General features: G+C 40.7%; 1 protein-coding gene across 2 annotated transcripts in view; it reads left to right on the forward strand.

The window, feature by feature from the left end:
• Positions 1-16,777, forward strand: part of atp8b3 (ATPase phospholipid transporting 8B3) — a 91,783-nt gene extending 75,006 nt beyond the window's left edge. For both annotated transcript variants that reach the window (XM_034180226.1, XM_034180227.1), the window contains 7 exons: positions 556-742; positions 856-1,079; positions 1,183-1,266; positions 1,348-1,572; positions 3,826-3,964; positions 8,755-8,885; positions 16,207-16,777. In XM_034180226.1, the coding sequence (XP_034036117.1) occupies positions 556-742; positions 856-1,079; positions 1,183-1,266; positions 1,348-1,572; positions 3,826-3,964; positions 8,755-8,885; positions 16,207-16,431 (1,215 nt within the window). In that variant the 3' untranslated portion in view covers positions 16,432-16,777. The remainder of the gene's footprint in view (positions 1-555; positions 743-855; positions 1,080-1,182; positions 1,267-1,347; positions 1,573-3,825; positions 3,965-8,754; positions 8,886-16,206) is intronic.
• Positions 16,778-25,271: the final 8,494 nt, after the last annotated feature.

The raw sequence follows: 25,271 nt of genomic DNA on the forward strand, positions 1-25,271 counted from the left end.
GCTTATGTTGATTTTTGGACCAGTTGTGTGCTTGGGTAGTTGCTATTCAAGTCCCAAAATGGTTCCGTGGTCTGATGGATGCACCAGTGCATGCGATGTACACTGAGATTTCATACCCACATAATGTATAGAACCATCCATCTTCTACCGCTTAGTCCAATTAAGGGTCGCGGGGGGCTGGAGCCTATCCCAGCAGTCATAGAGCACGAGGCGGGGTACCAGGACAGGATGCTAGTCTGTCGCAGGGCCACAAATAGACAAAGAAACACAGACACACCCACACACACACCTACGGACAATTTTAAAGATTCCAATTAATGTCTTTGGATGTGGGAGGAAACCAGAGCACCTGGAGGAAACCCACACAAACACGGGGAGAACATGCAAACTCCACACAGAAAGGCCACGGGAATTGAACCCACAACCTTCTCGCTGTGAGGCAACAGTGCTAACCACTAAGCCACCGTGCTGCCCATGTATAGAACCATGTCTGTTAAATATAAGGAAAATACAGATAATTGTCCCTTAAAGAAAACTGTTGGTCTTTAACCCCAGACAGAGTTTAAACAAAGACCAGAATGGGGGGAGAGGTTCATGAGCCTGGCAAAGCACTGTCAGTCTGTGGTCTGCTGCCGTGTAACACCAGGACAAAAAGCTGACGTCGTCACATTGGTCAGAAAACACACCAGCTCAGTCATCATGTCCATAGGGGATGGTGCCAATGATGTGAACATGATCAAAAGTAAGTTAAGTGGAATGATGGAAGAATTTCTAAATTGTCATCCGTACTTGATATTATTCCATGAATACTTTCTTTCACTTCTCTTTATTTTTGCTTTTCACTGTTTTTGAAAGCGGCTCATGTTGGCGTTGGACTGGCAGGAGTGGAAGGAGGTCAGGCTGTGCAGAACGCAGACTTCTCTGTGTCCCAGTTCAGTTTTTTAAAGAGGCTCCTTTTGGTCCACGGGCGCTGGTCTTACCGCCGGCTCTCCTTTTTTCTGCGATATTTCCTCTATAAAACCTGTGCCTTCGCTCTTGTACACATATGGTTTGGTATCTTCAACGGCTTCAGCTCTCAGGTCAGAGATGACTGAGTGACGCTCAAATGCTTAAATAATGGTGGTAGAAATACGCTGAACCTTCAGCAGACGTCATGCTTGAACTGCCTTCTGTTTTTTCTAGTCCCTTTATGAGACCTGGTTCATCGGCCTTTACACCTCCTTCTACACAAGCTGCCCAGTTCTATGCATGGCCTTCTTTGAACAGGTGAAATAGTTAAATTTCATCACAAATTCAAAGATTTCTTGTCCTAAAAATACCTCTCTGGGCCTCCCCTTTGTGTTTCAGGATGTGAGTGCAGAGGTCAGCTTGAAATGTCCAGAGCTGTATAAATGTGGACAAACACAGGAGCTCTGTAACCCTCTGCTGCTGTCAGCATCCTTACTGTATGCCGTCTACACATCATTTATTCTTTTCTTCATCCCTTTTGGAGTCTTCTACAACTCAGCCTGTGACTATCAGACCTTGGCAGTCACTGTTTCCATGGCTGCTATTTTCACAGTCACCACAGAGGTCAGAGTCCAACTTTTCATGGATAAAAGTGAAGAACAGCAACTCATCACAAGTCAAACTTTATTACAAATACATCCCAATATAATCAGGATATTATTTTTTATTTAATTAAATTCAAGACTGGGTAGTAACAGATTACATGTAATCAGGGTACATAATCAGATTACAAAACATAATTACAATTTTACCACATTACTTTGGACAAATGTGTAATCATATTATAATTATATTGTCAAAGGTTAAATGGACTGGTAAATGGACTGCATTTATATCTGCATCAGATGCTCAAAGCGCTTTACAATAATGCCTCACATTCACCCTGATGTCAGGGTCAGGATGATTACATTTTGATGATAAGAATATGATCATTTTAAAATATGAAACCTTTTTCAATAATCCAATGCTATTAACTTTTCAACTAGAACTAAACTAGAAGTAGCTCTATCTGTGTAGCCACTAGAGGTCAGTCTTCAATCAGAAGTTTGTCTTTTTTAAGACTAAAATGTAAGACTCAAACAGCAGCTGTCCATCCACACCACTTAAAAAAAAAAACACCTTTCATTTCCTGGCAATAACAAAATCATTTTGAGTTTAAAAATTTGCACTGTAAGACCATTTGTTTTTGTTTTGGTGCAAAGTGAGACCATTTTGAGATAGCCGAAAGAAATATGTTACTTTGTTATGAGATTTGTTTTGGTTGCATCCACTTTTAGTATGAAGGGCATCATTTTCAGGAATTTGTTTTGAAGTAATCCAGAAGTTACTGTTTTGTTACTGTTTTGTAATACAGTGGATTACATTATTAATTACAAAATGGCCATGGACTGTATATTTGTATTCAGTTATTGATTACAGCATATAAAATAAATATTGAACATGTCACCATTTTTCTCAGTAAATATATTTCTAAAGGTGGTATTGACATGAAATTTCCATGGTCTGTAACAACCCAAGTAATCCATACATGCAAAGAAATCAAACCATAGATGTCCATAAATTATGTGTAATAAAGTGAAACGACAGACAAAATGTATTGAATACATGAAGAAAGGGAGGTGTACAAAGGCATGAAAAACCGAGACACTAGCTGAAATCTATCAGTAATTAGAAAGCAATCCTGCCCCTTGTCAGTGCAAATTAATATCAAAAAGAATTATTAGAAGAGATGTCCAAGGATCACTTGTGGAGAGCATCAGATAGACCTGGAATTAGCAGATACAATTGATTCAAAGAAAACAATAAATAATGCGCTCAACCGCCACGGCCTGTATGTGCGCTCACCACACAAGTCTGCATTGCTGAAGTAAAAGTATGTTGAAGCTCATTTAAACTTTACTGCACAACATTTAGAGAAGAGTGTGAAATACTGGGAGAATATAGTCTGGACGAGACTAAAATTGAACTCTTTGGATATCAAAATACAAATAGCATAAACATCACTGTACATCACCCAAAAAATACCAGACTGACAGTGAAGTTTGGAGGCAGAACATCATGGTGTGGGGCTGATTTTCAGCATCCAGCAATGAAAAGTTTCATATCATTGAAGGAAGGATGAATGGGAAAAGGTACTTGAGACATTCTTTAATAAAAATTGACCACTATGATGAAGATGAAACAAGAGTGGACATATCAGGAAGACAATGATTCCAAACACAGCCAAGGAAACTCTTAGCTGGTTTCAGTGAATAAAAATAAAGCTGCTTGAATGGTCCAGCCAATCACATGACTTGAATCCAATACAAAATCTATGGAAAGAACTAAAGCAAAGAGCAAATTAATGCTGCAGTATTATTGCATATATTCTGAATGTTATGCGCTCATTGTCTGTATATATACAATCTGGTCTCACGGCAAGTCGTGATTCAGCAGCACGAAATATACATTAATCTATTGGTTTGTGATATTGTGATGAAAAGCCCCTCATTTTTGTCATGGTAGCATGAATTCATTCTAATTAATTCCGTGATGGCTGTATGAAATTAAAAGTGAAGCGGGGGTCAGGGTGGTTATGGTTAGGGTCGGGGGTAGGAGTAGGGTTAGGAATAGTGAGTTAAAAAAAAAACCCCGTCACAAAAATTTGACTCATTTTGTCACGGGAGCACAAAAAAACCCCATGAGACTGGGCTGATATATACCACACTAACATGAGTATGATATATACAAACAAAGGGAGAAGTGTCTGTCAAATCTACAAATAGTCTGCCATCTGTATTTGTCATTGTTCTCTAACAGTGTTTTTGTGTATGCCAGGTTTCATTGCTGACCAGATTCTGGACTAAGTTCAATATAGCTGCCGTGTGCTTCTCAGTGGTGTTATTTCATGTCTGCACCAAGATCACCCAGAGCCCTCGTCTGTTTCAGAGCTCACCCGCCGACTATTACTTCATTGGTACATCTCTGGTCACCTCACAGGCCAGCAGAGAGCACATGCACACAACTCACCAAACCACATGCAGTGTAGACCCATATGTGGCATCACTAACAAACCATTATTTCAAATATTAAGTTACAGTTAAAAGTGTTATATAATTAGATATTATTACATTATTATCAAATGTGGCTCGATGAATTTACAAAGCAGTGTCATGGTTGACATTGCTGGTGTCTTTTTTCCACAGCTTGGCATTTTTTATCATTATTGTAGTGTTTTCTTCTTATTGTGGTTTCTAGTGAATTTTCCTTTGTGCTACTATTTTCTTATGTTCTTATTTTGAAAGGTAGGTGTGTGTGTGTGTGTGTGTGTGTGTGTGTGTGTGTGTGTGTGTGTGTGTGTGTGTGTGTGTGTGTGTGTGTGTGTGTGTGTGTGTGTGTGCGCGCGCGTGTGTGTTTCCATTGGCTTTACTTCCTGTTTCCCTGTCACTTAGGCTTCTGGTTTCACATGCATGCTCACTTCTCGTTAATTGACTCGTGCACCATATAGCCATCCACAGCCCTCAGTCAGGTGTTGGAACCTATTGCTATCATGCCTGCTTTGTCTTCTACTTTCTCCATGTTTGATCTCCTCAGTTGCAGACTCGCACTGCCTCTATATGTTTCTTCAGTATGGTCTGCCATTTCCTGACCTGTCTGCCTGGTGTGTTTGATAACTGTGTACTGACTCTCTGTATGTTTACCTGCATTACTTGCTTGCTGCTTCCCTCATGGACATTTATGTTGGACAGACAGTCCTCCTGTGTACCAAACCATGACTACAAGGACCCATTATTGTACAGACTGTCTGTGTGTGTGTTGGCTGTTCCAGTACCATCAGCTGCCTATAAAACCAGTTAGAACTGCATAACTGTTGTGTTCTCTGCTTTAGTGTCTGTGGTTGAACCCATACAACCAGTCTCAGTGTTGGATTTGATGTACTGAAATTGTTAACTATTTGAATGTTGTGACCGACAATGAAAACAGAGCTCTTTAAGGGCCCCTTCACACATAGTACGAATAAGTACAAATCAGGGCAAATCATGGCGGAACAGCTCGTATGTGCGAACTACTAAAACATCGAGCCGACGGGCAGGCGTGAACGATGCCGATACAACGGAAGCATGTGTAACAACCAGTGGTGGGCACAGATAACCAAAAAATTAACTTCGATAACAGATAATCAGATAACTGAAAAGTTATCTTTGAAAAGATAAACCACCCAAAAATGTATCGGAAGTTACAGATAACCGATAACTTCCAGTATTGTCTCTAGTACATTTGCAACTACTAACAAGCTGAATTTGAGTTAACACCACAATCGCTTTTGGAAGCATCAAAAGCGACAAAAGACCCAAACAATGAGCCAGTACTTCTATGTCTGAACATGCTGCCCCTGCTGGGAGATACACAGCTACAGCACAGATGCACCCTGATAACAGCCACAAAGCCAGCTCTCTACTAATCACAGTGCTCCGGTCAGGTGGAGGTCTTGAAAAATAAAGGCATGCTGACTTATGGTTTTGTGTGAATACTGATAGAATAACTCCATTAATGTCAATTCTGTCATTTGTACAAAGTTAAAATATGTTTTAATGTTGAATAATGCACTAATTCTGAGGTTTTGTAACAAACACAGACAGATCGCAAAGGATTCTGGGTAAAAGTACCTCTGCTAAACATTGATTGGTTCAGTCATTCATTATGTAAACCAACACATTAATGTGACGTGTGTCGTGTTTTGGTGTTTACAGATAAATGTGCTTTTGTAAAATATTCCATTTTTTATTTGTAAAAACAGGCATTTTTACGGAGCCCTGGAAGTGTCATCGCAAAATGTTTTGCATGTGAAGAGAATGTGCGCTCATTTTATTAGTGCCGTGCGCACATTTTATGATGTTGTAAAACGTGCACTCAATATTGTCTTGACACATAAATGTTGGCTTTACACTGTGCGAGTTTTGGCCCTTTTTCAGATGATTTTTCATTCGTGCGAGAATTTTTTGGACCGAGTTTCAGGTTAATTGCGCGTCCTGCATCGTGTAGTGTACATGGAGTAACAAACTGCATTCAACATCTCACGACAACCTCCTGATCGCCAATCATATGGTCGAATTAAAATCAAATTTGTTTGATATTATTCTGGTCGGCCGTCGTGAGGGTATCCTGCTGCTGAAGAGCTACAAGCATCCAACCTCTCGCACTGTGCATGTGCAAACACCGCAGACCTGTCTTGTAATGTTTTTTGTGGTTGTTGTTGTGTTGTTTTAAGACTTAATTTGTAAAAAAAAAAAAAAAAAAAAAAGCCATTTGCAAAGCCAAAAAGTTGATTTGACAACGATCTGATATAACCGGGGTCAAAATAAATAGAACACTGCCATCTACTGGTGCCCAGATGCTTAGTACTTAGGGCGAATACTGCCATGAACACTACTGGCCAGTAGATGGCAGTAGAGCCCTTGAAAACTTGCCAAAACAAAATTCCAGATAATCCGTGTCTGCTACATTTAAGATGCGTGGAATTTAATAAACGAAAATACAATAACCTCTATAAACCCAGAGAATATATTCACAAGAGTTTTAGGCACTAGAGTTTAATGCTGTTGTCCGTGGAGCCTGAACAGAGTGTCTGAAATGCATTTGTCCTGTTGTGAACGTACTGAGATTACCCTATCCTACCCATAATGCACTGCTGGGCACAGCGTGTGCTCACAAAACCTTAAAAATTAGAACATTACTTTAAAACTAAAACACATTTCTGATATTTTCACTTTATAAAACTTCAGACATGACAGTAATTTTAAATAACTTGTCCAAAATTAGTTTGGTTAAAATTTGAACCATAAGTTAAAAATGTATGCCTCTGGATGACTTGGGTGATATTGCCAGTGTATCAGCATGGTGTTAAAAAAAAAAAGTTGATTTTTTTTTTTTTTTTGTAACCAGTTCTCCTTTGTCTGCAGAGGATAGAGTGGTTTCTTCTGAAAACAGCTCTCTTCTGTTTGCAGAGGATAGAACTATACATCTCTTAGGAAACTTTTAACAGGTAGGTCTCAACTGATTTTAAATTTTAAAAATGTTTGCCGCTGTGCAGCTTGGTTTACTACGTTATCGGTCTAAAAGTTATCGGACGACAATTTATCAGAAGATAATTAGTCTGATAATGGTTTTTAAAGTTATCTAAAAAGATAATCCGATAATGAAAACATTATCTTTGATAATTATCTGTTATTGGATTATATCGCATAGCTGCTGTGAAAAAATAAAAAAAATATATATGCCACCCACGGGATTCAAACCTGCAATTTCTAAAAACTCTGATTGCCATCCAGAAACTTTACCACTGAGCTACCATCGCTGTCCTGTGAAAGGTGCAGGAAAATGCCTGATATCAAGAAGGACATAGACAAATTTAAAAAGAAATACAACCACACACCATTATAAAAACACATTTTCTTGAATCCCTCTTATCAATCGGACAATACAAATATGATCCGTCTGTTCCTCTGTAGATGACCCATGGTCACAGATGTACAGTCATGAAATGACATGAATGAGAAGCAGGGCAGTCTCATCTTGTCCACATCTGCTGGCGGCATGTCCAGCCAGCCCCCTGCGCGTGTCTTGCCCAACACACGTGTCTTGTGGATGGCGCACTGCACGACAGACACCGCGTCACGTGGAACAGAGCTCACAGGTGATGTGACATTCAAATCACCTGCTACGTGTTATGATCTGATGGTCCGTTTCACCTGGGGTAGCTTGTCAATGTGCGTGGCTTGCGCTCATTCGCTGCAGCCCATTGCCAAAATGATATATGTTTTTATGGATGTCCACGTGAAGACAGCAAGCAGACACACACGTATCACAGTGGGCAGTTGTTAGTTCATGGCCGTCCAAACACAGTACGTGTTCCCCAGCCGTGATGTCCAGAACCAGAGATCTCCACAGTTGCTCGTTTTGGCGGCCACACCCCTTGTCAGTTCTGTGCACACACAAACTGTGTCTGTTTGCAATGTCACACTCGTGGGGCACTTAGACAAATTTCACATCCAGCTCAACAGTAATTGTCTGCAGACTGTTGTCGAGCCAAAGGTGCAACTGGCCACGCATGTTCTAAGTGCCAAACGAGCGGTATTAGATGTTCGTATGTGTCAGCTGGAATTTGGCCGACACCTGCCGCAAGAGGGTTTGATGGGCTCTCACAGCACACACTGTCTTTCAGTCTCTGGTGTGCGCAAATAGTTGTAGCAACAGGTGTACGAGGCATTGGATGTAGCTACAATTTTACACATATCGCATACGGTTCCTGCTTCATGCACAATTCGACCACATTCTTTAACGTATTAGGCCTTTAATCCCGTAGTTGCTCCCGGTGTGTAGTGAGCGCCTTGTATGGCAGCACCCTGACATCGGGGTGAATGTGAGGCATAATTGTAAAGCGCTTTGAGCGTCTGATGCAGATGGAAAAGCACTATATAAATGCAGTCCATTTACCATTTACGTTCATACTATGTGTGAAGGGGCCCTAAGGGAGGTGAACTGGCCACATGGTTTGGCGATTTGTACCCATGTCGGTTTCCCTCATGCAGCTCTGCTTTATTCTTCACCTATGTGCTGCTACATCATGTAAAATCACTAAATACATACAAATAAATATACAGTGAAACTGCATTTTAATGATTAGTTAATGTAGTTTTCTGTCACCCTGATGAAGTGATGGATCTGTTGTGAAAGACGTTTGGTTATTTGGCTTCTGTCTCTCTTCAGGTGCATCTGATCAGGCTTTCAGGGATCCAGTTGCGTGGCTCACAGCTCTGCTCACGGCCTGGACTGCTCTGCTGCCCTCAATGACCGTCTACGCCCTAAGTGTCATTCGCAGCCGTCATAACAAACATAGGGTGAGACCTCTGAATATATGTAAGTACATTTGTGCTCCCATAGTCCTGCTGGTCTCAAAATAAGGTGTGGTCAGGCCACTGACTGTATATATGGTAATGGTGTAACGGATCATAGTTGATCCGTGGTCCATGCGGACCGTCCCGTTGTTCGGCACGCATGTGAACCATGGATTAATTGCAGAATTTACATAAGTAAGATTTTGTGTCATGATGACCTGTTTTTAAAGTGATAACTGGGTTACTTTTGATGCAGTTGTGGTAGAATCACAGTCTGAGTAGAAGAAATACAGCTCCACGCTCAGCCTACTTATTAAAAACACAACCGAGTGGAGAAATTGGAGCTGCACCTTCCCACAGCCTGTTACAGCCATAGACTGGTTATAGCCTTGTGTTCTGCTCCAGACAACAGGCTGAGTGAACTTCTGGATCCAACCATAGAAAGAATCTCACAAGTGTTAAAGAAGTTGAAGACGATGTGTCAGTCGTCTCTTCCCTGCATAAATGTGAGCCCACTGAACCCAGCTTTGCCATTGAAGCGCATGTGCAGCCAAGGTGGCTGAAAGACCACAGCTCCAGAAAATAACATGTCTTCTCAATTTTTTCCTAGCACCTGCTTGGCATGAATTCCCGTCAGTGGGTAGGATGAATGCATACACAAGGTTGGGTAGGATTACTTTGAAAGAATACATGTGGATTACATGTATGTTTGTACATACATTTGAATTACTTGTAATCTGATTACTTTTTGGATTACATTTCAAAGTAATCCTACCCAACATATATATATATATATATATACACTCAACAAAAATATAAACGCAACACTTTTGGTTTTGCTCCCATTTTGTATGAGATGAACTCAAAGATCTAAAACTTTTTCCACATATACAATATCACCATTTCTCTCAAATATTGTTCACAAACCAGTCTAAATCTGTGATAGTGAGCACTTCTTCTTTGCTGAGATAATCCATCCCACCTCACAGGTGTGCCATATCAAGATGCTGATTAGACACCATGATTAGTGCACAGGTGTGCCTTAGACTGCCCACAATAAAAGGCCACTCTGAAAGGTGCAGTTTTATCACAGCACAATGCCACAGATGTCGCAAGATTTGAAGGAGCGTGCAATTGGCATGCTGACAGCAGGAATGTCAACCAGAACTGTTGCTCGTGTATTGAATGTTCATTTCTCTACCATAAGCCATCTCCAAAGGCGTTTCAGAGAATTTGGCAGTACATCCAACCAGCCTCACAACCGCAGACCACGAGTAACCACACCAGCCCAGGACCTCCACATCCAGCATGTTCACCTCCATGATCGTCTGAGACCAGCCACTCGGACAGCTGCTGGAACAATCGGTTTGCATAACCAAAGAATTTCTGCACAAACTGTCAGAAACTGTCTCAGGGAAGCTCATCTGCATACTCGTCATCCTCATCGGGGTCTCGACCTGGCTCCAGTTCGTCGTCGTAACCGATTTGAGTGGGCAAATGCTCACATTTGCTGCCGTTTGGCACGTTGGAGAGGTGTTCTCTTCACGGATGATGCGAAGGAGATGTGTTGCACTGCATGAGGCAAATGGTGGTCACACCAGATACTGACTGGTATCCCCCCCCCCCAATAAAACAAAACTGCACCTTTCAGAGTGGCCTTTTATTGTGGGCAGTCTAAGGCACACCTGTGCACTAATCATGGTGTCTAATCAGCATCTTGATATGGCACACCTGTGAGGTGGGATGGATTATCTCAGAAAAGGAGAAGTGCTCACTATCACAGATTTAGACTGGTTTGTGCACAGTATTTGAGGGAAATGGTGGTATTGTATATGTGGAAAAAGTTTTAGATCATTGAGTTAATCTCATGCAAAATGGGAGCAAAACCAAAAGTGTTGCGTTTATATTTTTGTTGAGTATATATAAACCCTTTGTCAAATCATGAAAAGGAAAAAAATAAATGAATAGAGCAAAACTGATATACGTATAATCAAATCCGTTTTGCTCTATTCATTTATTTTTTTCCTTTTCCCTATTTTTTTGACAGTTTTTTTTTACTGACAGTTCATTTTGCAATTTAATAATCAAGTGTTCTATTTTCAAAAGTTATGTTAAAAATGAAAAAAAAAAAACTTGTTTTCATTGAGGACCACAGGCAAAAATTTCTGTTTCTTTGTTTGTTTTTGCTGATCTGAAAAACAATCCAATCTGTTGCTTAAAAACCATACCTGATCAAAGCCGTGGCTTTTCCAATCCGTGACACCCCTAATAGATAGTGAACAAACCCTCTGTGACATCAACCATAGTTTTTATAAAGAGTGGGTTTAAAGCTCAAACCGACCAGCTCCAAAGGTCATCTACCATCCCTGACTCCGCCAAACTCTTGGCCAACCCATAAATGGGTAAAGACCTGGAGAGATCATCGGTAAGACCAGGTTGACCGTGATGGGTCAAGTAAAGCCTGAACAGGCCCACCAATCTGGTATGCCCTCTAGAACTGTGGCGCTATCACTGTCACACTGCTCAGCGTGCCGCTCTCGTTGGAGCGACATCTCTGTTATCTTGGCATTGTGGGATAGCTCACCGGACTACTTTTGCCTGACCCAGCGCTGAATTTGCCAACTGCTAGATGAGTGTGAGTATTGACTTACAATCATTTAGGTGTGAAAACACACAATATACACAAGTTCTTGTGCCAAATATACTCCTGATGTTTTTGTTACCCATGAAAATGCACTGTCATCGGAGGTCTGGGAACTATCTTTTGCGCAGGAATTCATCAAGCATGTTGGTCGCGGGCGTGTACTAACAGAGAATATACAGAAAATGTATATCGTTGTTCGTCCAAAACGAGAGCATCCACTGCCTCAGCTAATGTCATCAAGCTATCGATACCTGTTAATTAGTGCTGATGGCGCTAACATACAAATTAAATAATAGTAAAATTCCACTCAGTGGAAATACTGGAGCGTTGACTTCTTAGATGGCTCAAATATGCAGTTATTTGTACCGTAAGTCATATGATCTCTGGTATTTTTAAGGAAATACTTGTGTTGGCACACTCCAGTTTAAAGGGAATGAGTGCCACTCTGATTGGTTGATATCATCATTTTTGGATTGCAACACGCCCATGTCAAATGATCACAGTAAATCCAGCTCACTTTGCACCCAGCATGTGGCTTTGCCGTGAGTTTTTGTGCCCTCTTGAACAGACCTTGGACACTCCTCAAAAGCAGATTATGACAAATTATACAAATATGAAGTGTTCTGTGGTTTTCCAAACATCAGGTCAGTGTCAGTCAACAAGTGTCTATTCAATTCAATTTCATTTATTTATATAGCACCAAATCACAACAAAGCTGCCTCAAGACGCTTCACACAAGTAAGGTCTAACCTTACTAACCCCCAGAGCAACAGTGGTAAGGAAAAACTCCCTCTGATCTATAGCGAATTTTACATGCCTCACAACGGGGCACCAATATAAAATAATGTAGCGATATTCTAAAATTGCCCACGGGCGTACCAAAATAAACTGTAAGGAAATTACATTTAACTTAATTGTTTGGAATGAATGGCACCTCACACGGGCACCAATTTAATGTAGTGAATGTAGTTAAGCCTCGCAATGTGTTATTGGCCTCACGGAGAGCACCAAAATATGTAGTGAAAGTATTGTTAAACTCTAAAATTTAATTAGATTGGCCTAGATCTCATTTAATGGGACACCAAAATAATTAACAATTTTAAGGTTTAATAATTATTTATATATCCTCAGGGCACCACCTATTTAAAGCATAGGTACTTTAATTTAAACATTCATTAATTTATCAGTCTCAAATTAATCAGTCTCAATGTTAATCAGTCGCAGGTCTGAAAGTCTGAATTCTACGATACGATTGACCAAGGGTTTCCTTCTGAACACAAAATGAACCACAGCAGAAATATTTACATTTTATTTACAAATAAACAATAAATGAACAGTTTACTGGCATTTTGAGTGGACAGTGATTAAGTAAGTTCATTTATGGAAACAATTTGCTTACTCATGAGACGTTGAAAGAAAGTAGAGATAAAGCTTAAACACATTAAGTAAATAAATCTGATTAGAATTTAGTGATGAAATTTGAAGCCAATTATTATTAAGAAATTGATTAAACAAACATATGAATATGGTTAAAAAGCAGCCACTTTGCATCCATTGACAACAAAACCCTTTTTCTGGAACCTTTAACTGGGTCACTTACAGTAGTGTTCAGAATAATAGTAGTGCTATGCGACTAAAAAGATTAATCCAGGTTTTGAGTATATTTCTTATTGTTACATGGGAAACAAGATACCAGTAGATTCAGTAGATTCTCACAAATCCAACAAGACCAAGCATTCATGATATGCACACTCTTAAGGCTATGAAATTAGGCTATTAGTAAAAGAAAAGTAGAAAAGGGGGTGTTCACAATAATAGTAGCATCTGCTGTTGACACTACAAACTCAAAACTGTTATGTTCAAACTGCTTTTTTAGCAATCCTGTGAATCACTAAACTAGTATTTAGTTGTATAACCACAGTTTTTCATGATTTCTTCATATCTGCGAGGCATTAATTTTGTTGGTTTGGAACCAAGATTTTGCTCATTTAATAGTGTGCTTGGGGTCATTGTCTTGTTGAAACACCCATTTCAAGGGCATGTCCTCTTCAGCATAAGGCAACATGACCTCTTCAAGTATTTTGACATATCCAAACTGATCCATGATACCTGGTATGCGATATATAGGCCCAACACCATAGTAGGAGAAACATGCCCATATCATGATGCTTGCACCACCATGCTTCACTGTCTTCACTGTGAAATGTGGCTTGAATTCAGAGTTTGGGGGTTGTCTCACAAACTGTCTGCAGCCCTTGGACCTAAAAAGAACAATTTTACTCTCATCAGTCCACAAAATATTCCTCCATTTCTCTTTAGGCCAGTTGATGTGTTCTTTGGCAAATTGTAACCTCTTCTGCACGTCTTTTATTTAACAGAGGGACTTTGTGGGGGATTCTTGCAAATAAATTAGCTTCACACAGGCGTCTTCTAACTGTCACAGCACTTACAGGTAACTCCAGACTGTCTTTGATCATCCTGGAGCTGATCAATGGGTGAGCCTTTGCCATTCTGGTTATTCTTCTATCCATTTTGATGGTTGTTTTCCATTTTCTTCCACGCGTCTCTAGTTTTTTTGTCCATTTTAAACCATTGGAGATCATTGTTGATGAACAGCCTATAATTTTTTGCACCTGCATATAAGGTTGCCCCTCTCCAATCAACTTTTATTCAAACTACGCTGTTCTGTCTTGAACGTCCCATTTTCCTCAGGCTTTCAAAGACAAAAGCATGTTCAACAGGTGCTGGCTTCATCCTTAAATAGGGGACACCTGATACACTCCTGTTTGTTCCACAAAATTGACGAACTCACTGACTGAATGCCACACTACTATTATTGTGAACACCCCCTTTTCTACTTTTTTTTTACTAATAGCCCAATTTCATAGCCTTAAGAGTGTGCCTATCATGAATGCTTGGTCTTGTTGGATTTGTGAGAATCTATTGAATCTACTGGTACCTTGTTTCCCATGTAACAATAAGAAATGTACTCAAAACCTGGATTCATCTTTTTAGTTACATAGCACTACTATTATTCTGAACACTACTGTAGCTGATCTGTTGAAGAGATGGTTCGACTGAACCGTCCGTCCATCGTCGATGTGTTAGGCTCTTTGCAGCGTGAGCTCACTTGGGTCAGGGGTTAACCCAGCGGTCTCCCCGGGCAATCCCAAAGGCTTTAGTTGGCTGATTTTACCAACAGGATCACTGCTTGCAGGCAGGTCGTCAGCTTGCTGGACCCCAGAGGTGGAAGGCGTTTGTTGAAAATGGGTTCTGGTAGCTTTTAAAAAGTTTGTTGGAGCCAGATTAAAAGTCTTTGTGAATTTAGAAAAAAAGATAAAACTTTAAGAGCAGCATTGTACAGGGAAGGAAAGCCGCTTTTCTGTAAATTCGCTATTATTTTGAAAAGTTCAGCTCGGAAGTTCTCTTAAAAATCCGACAGACTTGGCGCACCTTAAAGCGTCAGGCTATTAATTTATCAAAGAATGAATAACATAATGAATGAATGAATGAATGAAGCCACGTGGTAGCTTAGCATAGCTTAGCTTGGGGCCTTGTTGACCCAAAAATAAAGTTAAGAGTTTAAAGAAAAGAAGAGAGGAAGAGAGTTGCAGAGTGCTCCAAGAGAGTTACAAGAGAAAGAGTTGAAACTCTGTTCTAACTTTTAAATGGGACTTGTGTCATTAAACTCCACCCATTTAGGGTGTGTAATTTCACAGAAACTTTGGAAACTAGAGAGACAAGGAAATGATTCAGCTATTTAAATACATTACCTAATTTGGCATACTATTTGGTCTAAGACATTTTTGGGATGAATATAACGTTATTAAAGGCTTAAACACATCCTACACACACGACTTAGTTAACAGAATATTCCATGATCAAAACATGGATAAGTCAGAAACATCACATTCAACATACATCAGTTACAAGGAACACAGGTCATTTAAATGAAGTGATTATATGCAAAGCATTTTCTTGAATAAGCAACACAGACAACATTAGAAGTTTATATATATGAATAAAAGAATACTGAAGCATTTTTTTTATTTGAAGCAAAGGTCTTTTCCTTAATTTAGACCTAGAGATAATAGCTGGTTGTCAAGGCTCAAAGTTTTATGGCCACATCTTATCGTGGAAGAGATCTTCTTGCAGTGTCTGGAGAGGTTCTGGCCTTAGTGTGAAGCCATAAAATTTGGGTTCTCCTGGCCTGGGGAAGCTCAGATTCTGCTGGGAAGCAATTATAATGTCATGTAATTCATAGTGACCAAAATTTAACCGATAAACAAGCAAGGGCTTCTTTGAAGAACTCTGAGTCACAGTTCTGTTATGGTGTGGGGCCCAAAGTGTGGAGGCCCACGGGGGTGGTGTCCAAAGCTTATCTCCAGATGGGCTCATGAATTTCAGAGTTAGGAGTGAAAACAACAGTCTCTGTCCTCAGTTCAAAACCTCAGGTTTTGGTTGAGAAAGCATTAACGTATTTATTTAATCAGGGTGAATCGAGGACATGCGCTACATGATGATGATTTGAGGAAGAAACCTCAAGCAGACCAGACTCAAAGGGGTGACCCTCTGCTTGGGCTATTCTATCGACACAATTGACAATACAAATAGGTCGTATTTAGGTAAGCACAAGCTGTTGTCATGGTAACTGATGTCACTCACCTGGATGTGATGCAGGTCCACAGCACTCCCTGCCAGCCAGTGGAACTGAAGTCAGCTTTCAGAAGAGGGACATCTATCCACTGTTCATCTTACGCCCTCTCCCAGGGACCCGGACCCGGTCACCTCATTTCATCAGGGACTTGCACAGTGCCTCCAGTGGATGTGAAGGTGACTACAAGTCGTAATCCCACTGACTCACAAAGCCAAATTCCCATCAAAGACAATAGCACCAAACTTTAATATGAGAAATGGCCCCTGGAAACCTTGAGGACATGATCAGATGTACTGTTCCTGCAACTTACCCAGTGGTGGTCTCAGTCCAGGTCATCAGCTGACAACTAATTACTGAAGTTAACTTTGTCATTAGCATGCATGTTTTTCAGCTAACTTTGAGAACCATTAGCAGACCAATTAACTTCCACTAAATACTGCTCTGCTAACTTTAAACCAGCTACCATTTATTTTTTTATATAAAGTTTAACAATCAGAAACATTTGTAAGCCCTAAAAGCACACATATTTGTTCCTGCTGGACATTATAAACCCAATAAACAAAACAGACACATGGCACAATGGCCACAAGCGCCACCTGGTCGAGCCACAAACTTACTTTATTAAAATGATTTTTCACTCTGCATTTTAATTCTGAATATTTCTTATTAATTTTATACTTTCTGTAAGGTTCTTACAAACTGTTGCTGAATGGAAACTGGCAATTTGTTCATTTAATTATTTATGTACAGTTTGATCATCATCTGGTTTTGTCCTGCTAAACCTTTTTGGGAAACTATATTTTTATGTGTGCAACATATTAATATGTCAGATCTTTAGGTCTGTTTTTCAGGGTTATGGAGCCAGAAGAAAACAAACCATGCAAAGACTAAATTCAAATTCGCAGTAGCTTCAGCTAAATGTTTTAGTGGTTTATTGGTTTGCCATTATCACAATTAACTTAGGTTTTTAATTGGGTTTATATAGATATCAACATCTGGTCCTTGGTTATCGAAGCTAACTTTTAGCTTAGCTGTGCTCACCATTGAATGTACCTGTACTTTAGTCCTAATGTTTTTTTAATGCACATTATTTTCTAATAAATTAAATTCATGCCTCATCCATCTGTCTGTTATCTACACCAACATGGTCTGCTGAAGGCCTCAGGTGGCCTAACTGTTGTCAATTCCTGAGAGATGTCCGGCCCACAGACTTTAAGTTTTCATCACCGATACGTGGTTTGATCACGACATGAACACTGTGGTCGAACTATCAAGCCCAACACAATAAATGGAGCACACGTCATTGTTTTACAATGGTTTTATTTGTTAATTTATTTCAAAACACGCAATTTACCCATATTATCCTTTTAAGTTATTTTTCTGTAACAGTTATTACTCAGATTTTTTTCCTTCACAAAAGTCTCAACTAGAGTGAAACTAAAAGTCCTCCACAGGCTCTCCGGCTTCTGCAGTGGGAGGAGGGAAAAGAGGCCTTCTGATCCCACGAGACACCCGCCATGAGTGGGTTTGTGTGTGTGTGTGTGTGTGTGTGTGTGTGTGTGTGTGTGTGTGTGTGTGTGTGTGTGTGTGTGTGTGTGTGTGTGTGTGTCCCTCCTACTTGTGTCTCTGTGGGCTGAAGTGCGCACGAAGGTTTGCAGTACGTGTACGGGCCGATAAATAACACGGACCCGTAAAGAAGTCCAGCGAGCTGAACGTTATCGTGTAGGTTTGGTTGCCGGATTGTCTCACCTCTGAGTCTATCTTTGGCTTAGTAAACACTCTTAAAAGAAAAAAAAAAGCAGACGCAGGCTCTACCTCCGCGGCATGTGCCAGATGATGTGTCAGTCTGTCTGTCAGAGTGCAGTATATGCCAGCAGGCGACTTTGTAAACTCGGGATACAATATAAGCGCCTTTGCGTTGATCGTGGCCCTTCCTTGGCACGCAGGACAAAGACGGTCAAACAATGTAAAACAGCGGAGCCACGAGCAGCTTGCAAACATCAGCACAGACTCCCTTTATGATGTCAGCGGTCATTTTGGGTGGGGTCATATGATGCTGTAATGACATCAATAGTCTGTTGAGGTGAAACATGGCGTTGTGTTCTCATGCTGCTTTGAATGGAATGACTGTGGAGAGAAGATGGAGATGGGCATGAAGGGCTTGTAGAGGTCAAAGTGTGAGTGTCTAAATGTCCCGGGGAGGTGCAGGGTAGAGTTTTAGGATGTACACTCTGACCCAGCAGCAACGATTAAGATTGGGGGGGGTCAGGTGTTTGCATAGTTCTCTGTGCAAAAAGCCACCAACCGGAGCCATTTTTATTCCCCGCGGCTGGTTATGTCATCGTTAGCGTGGGTTTGCGACGGGAAATATGGTCCTCACACCGTACTTCCTGTTTGGACTCCTGCATCGCGCTGTGGCCACGGGAGCGCAGGAGAAGCGTGTTCATTTAAAATGATTAATGACATTTGACTGGTCATGTTGTGTAACTGGGATTATGTCAGACACCAGCGCCGCCGTTTGGAGTATGATCGAAGGAATGTTAGGAGAGTTGGGGCGGCGGAGCGTGCGTTCAGAGAGCCTCTTTTCCCCTTGTTTTGTTCTCCTTCTCGCCGCCCCTCGCTCCTCCCCACTGGCCTGCCCTCTCTCTACCATTTTTCTTGTTTTGAAACTGATTGTCTTCTACCATCACAAAGACACTTGGTTTTGATTGATTAACAGGTAACAGAAGAGGGAGAGCACAGTGTGACTGGGGGTGTCTACGTCAGTTCCACTGGCAACTTTTCATCCCGCGCGGAAATGACGCACACATATGCTGTTTGACAGGAAATGCTGAGGTCATTTCCGGTCGGATGGGTCGGCTGCCACATAGCACTGTGGTCGCTCGCTCAGTTGGTTAAGAAATCGCTTCAAATTTTTTGCATGACAAATATTGCAACTTATAGGAAAAGGAACATAAAAGCACTTTGATTTCCACATTGGTACAAATGAGCACATGTACACAGTTTGAGAGAAAAGCGAACAGACAGACGTACAGGTTCACGGCCGACGCTCAGAGCCAGGTGCGTCCCTCTGATTAACTCCAAGTACACAACCCGCCTTTGGAAAAAGCAAGACACACATCTCAGGACGGGAGTCCGGACCACAAGTTAAGGAATGAAGACTAAATGCTATTGATTGGGAGGAAAGGAGTTTGACCTCCCCCAGCACACACTGCCCCCTACTGTCTGGAGTTATATACATCAAAGAAACATGGGGAAAGGGAAAGAGGTTTGCAACAACACATGCACACGACCAGTGAATCCAACAGTGACGGAAATTCTAAAAACACCTCCCCACAATGCCAACCACAACCTTTAACACCACCTACTTTTTTTTTTTCCAGAATGAAAAAACATCCCCCACCCCTCCTTCACCCACTCCCAAGTCTTCCTGCTCCTCTCCCCACAAAATCACAGGTCATTCCTGTTGGTTTCTATACAGTTATACAATATTCATGCACAAAAGAAAAACAGCTGCACCTTCTTTTCAATAAGAGGTGCTGGTTTTTAATATTCTAAGAACATTAGGAGCACTTAAACACACTCAGAAACCTTCAAAATTAACTCTTTTTTTATTGTTGTTGTTTTGTCTTTTGTTTTTTAAGAGAAATGAAAACTTAAGGACAGGAGAAGGCCAACAATGAATAGAAGATTTAGTCCTCCTTTGGTGTATCATCAATTTTTTATTTATTAATTAATTATTTTTTTGTTTTGTTTTGTTTTGTTTTTTTGTTAAGGATTCTGCTCAAATTATTTGAGGACCGAGCTGAGACATGTACGCACATCTTTTAGGAGAGGATAACTCAACTGTTCTAGACTAATATCACCCCAATGAACAACTTGGGATATGTGCCAAAATCTCTATCCGGGACAAACAATTCGAAAATGACTACGCCCTTTTATAAAATGACCAAAGCCTTTTTTTGTCCAGAGTGTTACTTCAAATACAGCTGTATTTTCTGAACTGCATTCATGTAACAATTTGCATAGATTTTTAAAATTTGTTTCATTTTAATTGTTTGAACTTTCAACTAAGTTAATGCCACAAGATGTCGCTAGTTAAATTGAAATAACTTTCAAAAATCTATGCAAATTGTTACATCACTTTTTCTCATTGAGACAGCAGTTTATTTTTTAAGAGTGTGCTGTCTGCTAAAGAAACAAGTTTAGCAGCCAATATTCCATTGATAGCAGTATGACTGAGAATAAACTGTCATTATATCTGGTAAATGTTTGTTTTCTTTCGGTAATAAGTTGACCCACTGATTTTAATCATTTTCTCTTAAAATATCAAATAGAAATTTTACACTCTTCTTTGATCCTCCCAAACATGTACTGGTCATTCTAAACATTTTGAGTATCTTGGAAAATCTGTAGTTGCTGCAGTTTAGAAAATACAGCTGCATTTGAAGTAACACTCAGGATGAACAAGGTCGTGCTCATTTTTGGGCTGTTCATCCCGGATAGATTTTGGCACATATCCCAAGTTGTTCACTGGAGTCATATCAGCCTAGAACAATTGAGTTATCCTCGCTCTCCTAAATGAAGCACATACATGTCTAAACTATAGGTCCTAGACTAAATTATGTATTATTTTGTTTTTCTTATTTTTTTAATGCACCTGCCTTTGAGCGGTGGTGGGCACAGTTCAGCTAATCAGCTAACAGCTACTTTGCAAAGCTAATTTTTTCATTAGCAAATCAGTTTTATAGCTAACTTTGACAACCATTCACATACCCATTAGCACCCATTAAATTTAGGTCAGCTATCTTTAGCACCATTAACCTTTGTAAATAAAGTTTAACATTCAAAAATATTTTTGGTCAATTTATTCCTGTTTTTAGCTTATACACTAATCCAGTTATCAAAATTAGCACATCTCACAAAGGCAATAAGTACTTATTAATTAGATTAAAATTATTTCCCATGTGTATTTTATTTGTTAATATTACTTATTTTAATATGTTAATACACGTGAATAAATTTGATGTGATAGGAAAACTACTGTTTAATTTTATATGTTCATTTCTTGATCGTCATCATCATCTCATTTTGGCGTGCTAAACATTTTGGGGGAACTTCTATGTGTATGCATCAACGGATTTATTTTTCAGCTCTTTAGATCTGTTTTGTTTTTAAGTTTTGAGTTTTGGAACCATAACAATAAAAAAAAAAAAAATAATAAAAAAAACGAAGCTAAATTTGTATAGTGTTATCATAGTTATATTTTCAGTTAGCGTAGTGGTTATCAAAGCTAACTTTTAGCTTAGCTTAGCTGTGCCCACCACTGACTTTGAGAGAGAGTTTTGCGTTAAAGCTCATTCTCACCTTTCTTTAACCTTCTTTTCTCACATGACCCTCCACAGAAACATTCACAATGTCTTTTCCTATATGGAAAGATTAAGTACATGCCGTAGCAAATCAAATGAGAACATACAAGAAAAAAAAAATATTTAGGAAACCCATAAAAGGAATTTAACAGTAGAAAGCTTCAAGTCACAAGTTCCAAAACTAACTATCATAGTATCATAGTTTCATAATCATCGTTATCATTAGCAGTATTATTTTCAGTTTAAATTACATAAAGTTTACATGAAAGGTTTTTGAGGTATTTCAGAATTAATTGTCAACACAAGCCTACCGAGTCTGAGCACTAGGGGGAGCTGACGACTGAACAGATAAGGTGGAAGGAGGAGAGAATTTGTGTCAAAACTGTCAGTGAGTTTTCCACACTTTTCTAGTGCAGCCTCTGTGCTTGCACGCAGTGGAGACAATGAGAGATGTTGGTGTAAAAAAAAACAAAAAAACATAAAATACTCCAGGTTACAGCCCTCCGGGTGCTTAGAGCTGCTAGCGTTTTAGCCCTCCCCTTCTCTGTTACACAAAAATATCTCTGATGGGAGAGAGTTAAAGCAGCTGGGAGTTAAAGCACGCCCGGCAAACAACAACAAAACGAAAAGGGCTGTGAGCTACGAGAAGGCAAACAAAGACAGATTAAGGAGTAACATAATTTTGTTTCAAATAAATAGCGTATAGAAAATGTTTTATAGACTTTCTACATGATAAAGTGCTTGTATTCTAGTGTATCAAGATGGAAAGTCAATATGGGAGGAAATGCTGACACAGCCCCCCCCCCACTCTGTGTCCCTCTCTTTGGGCCCCCCTTTCTGTCCATCCAATTGTGGGAATATTGTATGCGTGGTGTGTGTCTGTAAGTGGGAGCGCGTGCGCCCGCATGGCTGTGTGTGGCTTGTGTTTGCCAGTGCAGTCCCACCCGTGGTTGAAGGGAAAAGGCACTCAACTCTTTCTGCAAGGCTGCCACCTCCTCCTGTGTGGCACGATGCAGTCTGACTGCACTGTTCGTGCAAACGTGTCACTGTGGCTGCAAGATTATCCGTGTCGGGCATAAAGGGGGGCTTCTTTTTTATTATTTTTCTTTTCTTTTTTCAATAGTATCCCCCTAGGCAGGTTTAGACCGGTAGGCTGCAGTATCTTTGGTATTAGTGGCGGTTTCACAAACCACTCATCTTAGTGAGGTAGCCACATTGGTTCTCACTACAAACAAATGTCATTTTGTCAGCCTATAACACCTAACTGTATAGCACAAATGCAAACTCCCACCCCCAACCCCGCCCCATCCTCAGGCGACTTTTAACTCAATGTTTACAGCGACGTGAGGCAAGCCGCCACCTCCCCATCACCTCCTCTACAGCCGCCCTTTTATCTAATCTGCACCGCTAATCTGACTACATTGTTGGAAATGCTACAGTTGCATTTTAAGACCATAGACTGAGCCCCAAGCTTCACCACCCCCACTCCCCCCTCGCCCTCCCACCGGCTTCCAATACGGCGCACCAAATCAGCCGGGATGTTTGGAGGTCATGTTTTGTCCTCTCTCTCCGTTAGACCCCATTCTTGGGGCACAGCTGAAAAGACTGCAGTTCTGACATGAAACACCAAGAGAGAGAGAACGAGTCCTTTGTTTATTCTTTTCTTCAGCAGCTCCCTGGTTTTTTTTTTTGTTTGTTTGTTTGGGGGTTTTTTCCATTCCACACGTAATGTTTCAACTGAATCCGTATTCACATCGGATGCAAAAAAAAAAAAGAGAGAGAGAAAAAGTCCTTCTTTGGCCTTGGTCTTACGTCCCTCTGTTTGTTTTTTTTAAAAAGTCCTCCATTTTTTGTTTTTGATTTTTCAACAAGGTGCCTTATGCACAACAGAGCACAATAGTAACAAGAAATAGAAAGTTTGTGTCCATGGTACTAATTAAATACCCGCATCAATATAGAGAGAGAAAAGGTGGGGGGGGCATTGGGGTCAGAGGGTCAGAGGAGGTAAAGAACCAAAGACGGAATGAGAGATTATGGCGTATATTTCTAACGCACATCATTTGAGGTTTGGTTATTGTATGCCTTAAAATCTAATTCTTTTAATTCTATTTTTTTTTCAATAAAAAAAGTATATTTTCCTTCGGTTAAAAGCTGATTGTTGGTTGCTATGGCACACACTGCCATCGTCAGCGGGGTGCACCGCTGCCATGTGTTAGCCTAGTACCATGTTTTTTTTTTTTCTTTTGATTAGCATTAAGGCAGTTAGCATTGGCACTAATTGTTGTAGCATTTTGTCAGCTGCGCAGTGGACGACAGCTTGATACCTTTTGTGGGAAGAACTGGGAGTTTTGGTTTTAATCGCATATGTTGAACTGCTTTTTTTCCTGCAAATAAAAGGGCGAATGGGATGAGCGATGGTCCAGCATTTGGTTTATGAAACCTTTCTAAACTTCTGTTATCTCCCATTGCACTCAGTAAGTCTCTTTGATTCTGTTCTTGTTTTTGCTGTCTAATTTTTGCGGTTTCTTTCAGATTTGTGAATCTCTGTGTTTTCAGCTTGCGTTTGAACCAACCCCCTCCTCTGGCTTCACCGGGGCTGGTTGGATGAGAAACAACAATAGGATAATGGTTTGCTATTGATCCGCCTTCAACAAGCTGCGAGGGGCTGAACGAGTTGTGTTGTGCCGTGACAGCATCTAGTGGCTCTTTTCTCCCTCTCCTCCACCCTGAGCCCTCATGCTCTGCTAGATACAGGTGTCTACTGTCGACAGAAGGGGGCACTGTTGATCTGCCAGCACTAGTCAGACAGGGACGGGAAAGGTGTGCTGCTGCTCCGAGGCCTTTGTGTCCCCGTCTCTGCTGGGCTTCATACGCTCCTCTTACATTCTGCCTTCCCTGTGCAGCTGTAATGTAGTTGGCTGGACGCCCAAGCATGTTGTTGTCGCTTGGTTCTCGGGTTATTGATCAGAGGAAAAGCTCCCAGCAGAACAAAGAGCAAGTGCAGACATCTCGCCCACCTCTCCTGTTGGCCAGAGAAACGCAGACTCGCAGCTCAGGCTGAGAGTAACAATGACACGTCTCCCTGCAGGCCTCCAACATCTGTGCAAAAAAAAAAAAGTAAAATAAAATAGACCTTGGCCTGGAAGACCTGAGTATCTACTGCCGAGCGTCTTGAGTTTCACCTTCAGGAGGGGTCACTGGCCCCCCTTTCTGTCTGCATTGATTCATTTTTCAATTCATTAGTTTGCTGTATGATCAGGCTGAGCTGCTCACTGAAATGGCTGGCCATCAGGGAATACCTCTGGCCGAGGAATGAAGGAGAATACAGGAGGAGAGGGAGGTAGAAGCGGAGAATAAGAAAGCCTTGTTTGTTTGCTTTTTCGCAGGCTGAGTTGTTTTCTGTGAGACGGCCTCGTGTGTGCAAGATGGGGGCTCGGATAATAAGGCAATGTGCTGTTCTGTCAGATTTATTGCCATTCGCTCACCCTTGTTGCGTCGGTGTGCCGGTGTTGAGGGGATGTGAAAGAGAGGAAAGGAGAAGACACAAAGAGTGGAGGGGGCAGCAGAATCTGTGGCTACTTGGGTGGGTCAAGAAGGCCGGCGTCATTGTGATACTGTTCAAAAAAGCATGAAATCTTTGGTGTCTCTTTGCTTTGTCAGGAACAAACATGCCACAAAAAAAAAAACAAAAAAACAAAAACAGAATCAGTGATTGTCCT

The sequence above is a fragment of the Thalassophryne amazonica genome, chromosome 10, assembly GCF_902500255.1.
Source record: "Thalassophryne amazonica chromosome 10, fThaAma1.1, whole genome shotgun sequence".
Lineage (NCBI taxonomy): Eukaryota > Metazoa > Chordata > Actinopteri > Batrachoidiformes > Batrachoididae > Thalassophryne > Thalassophryne amazonica.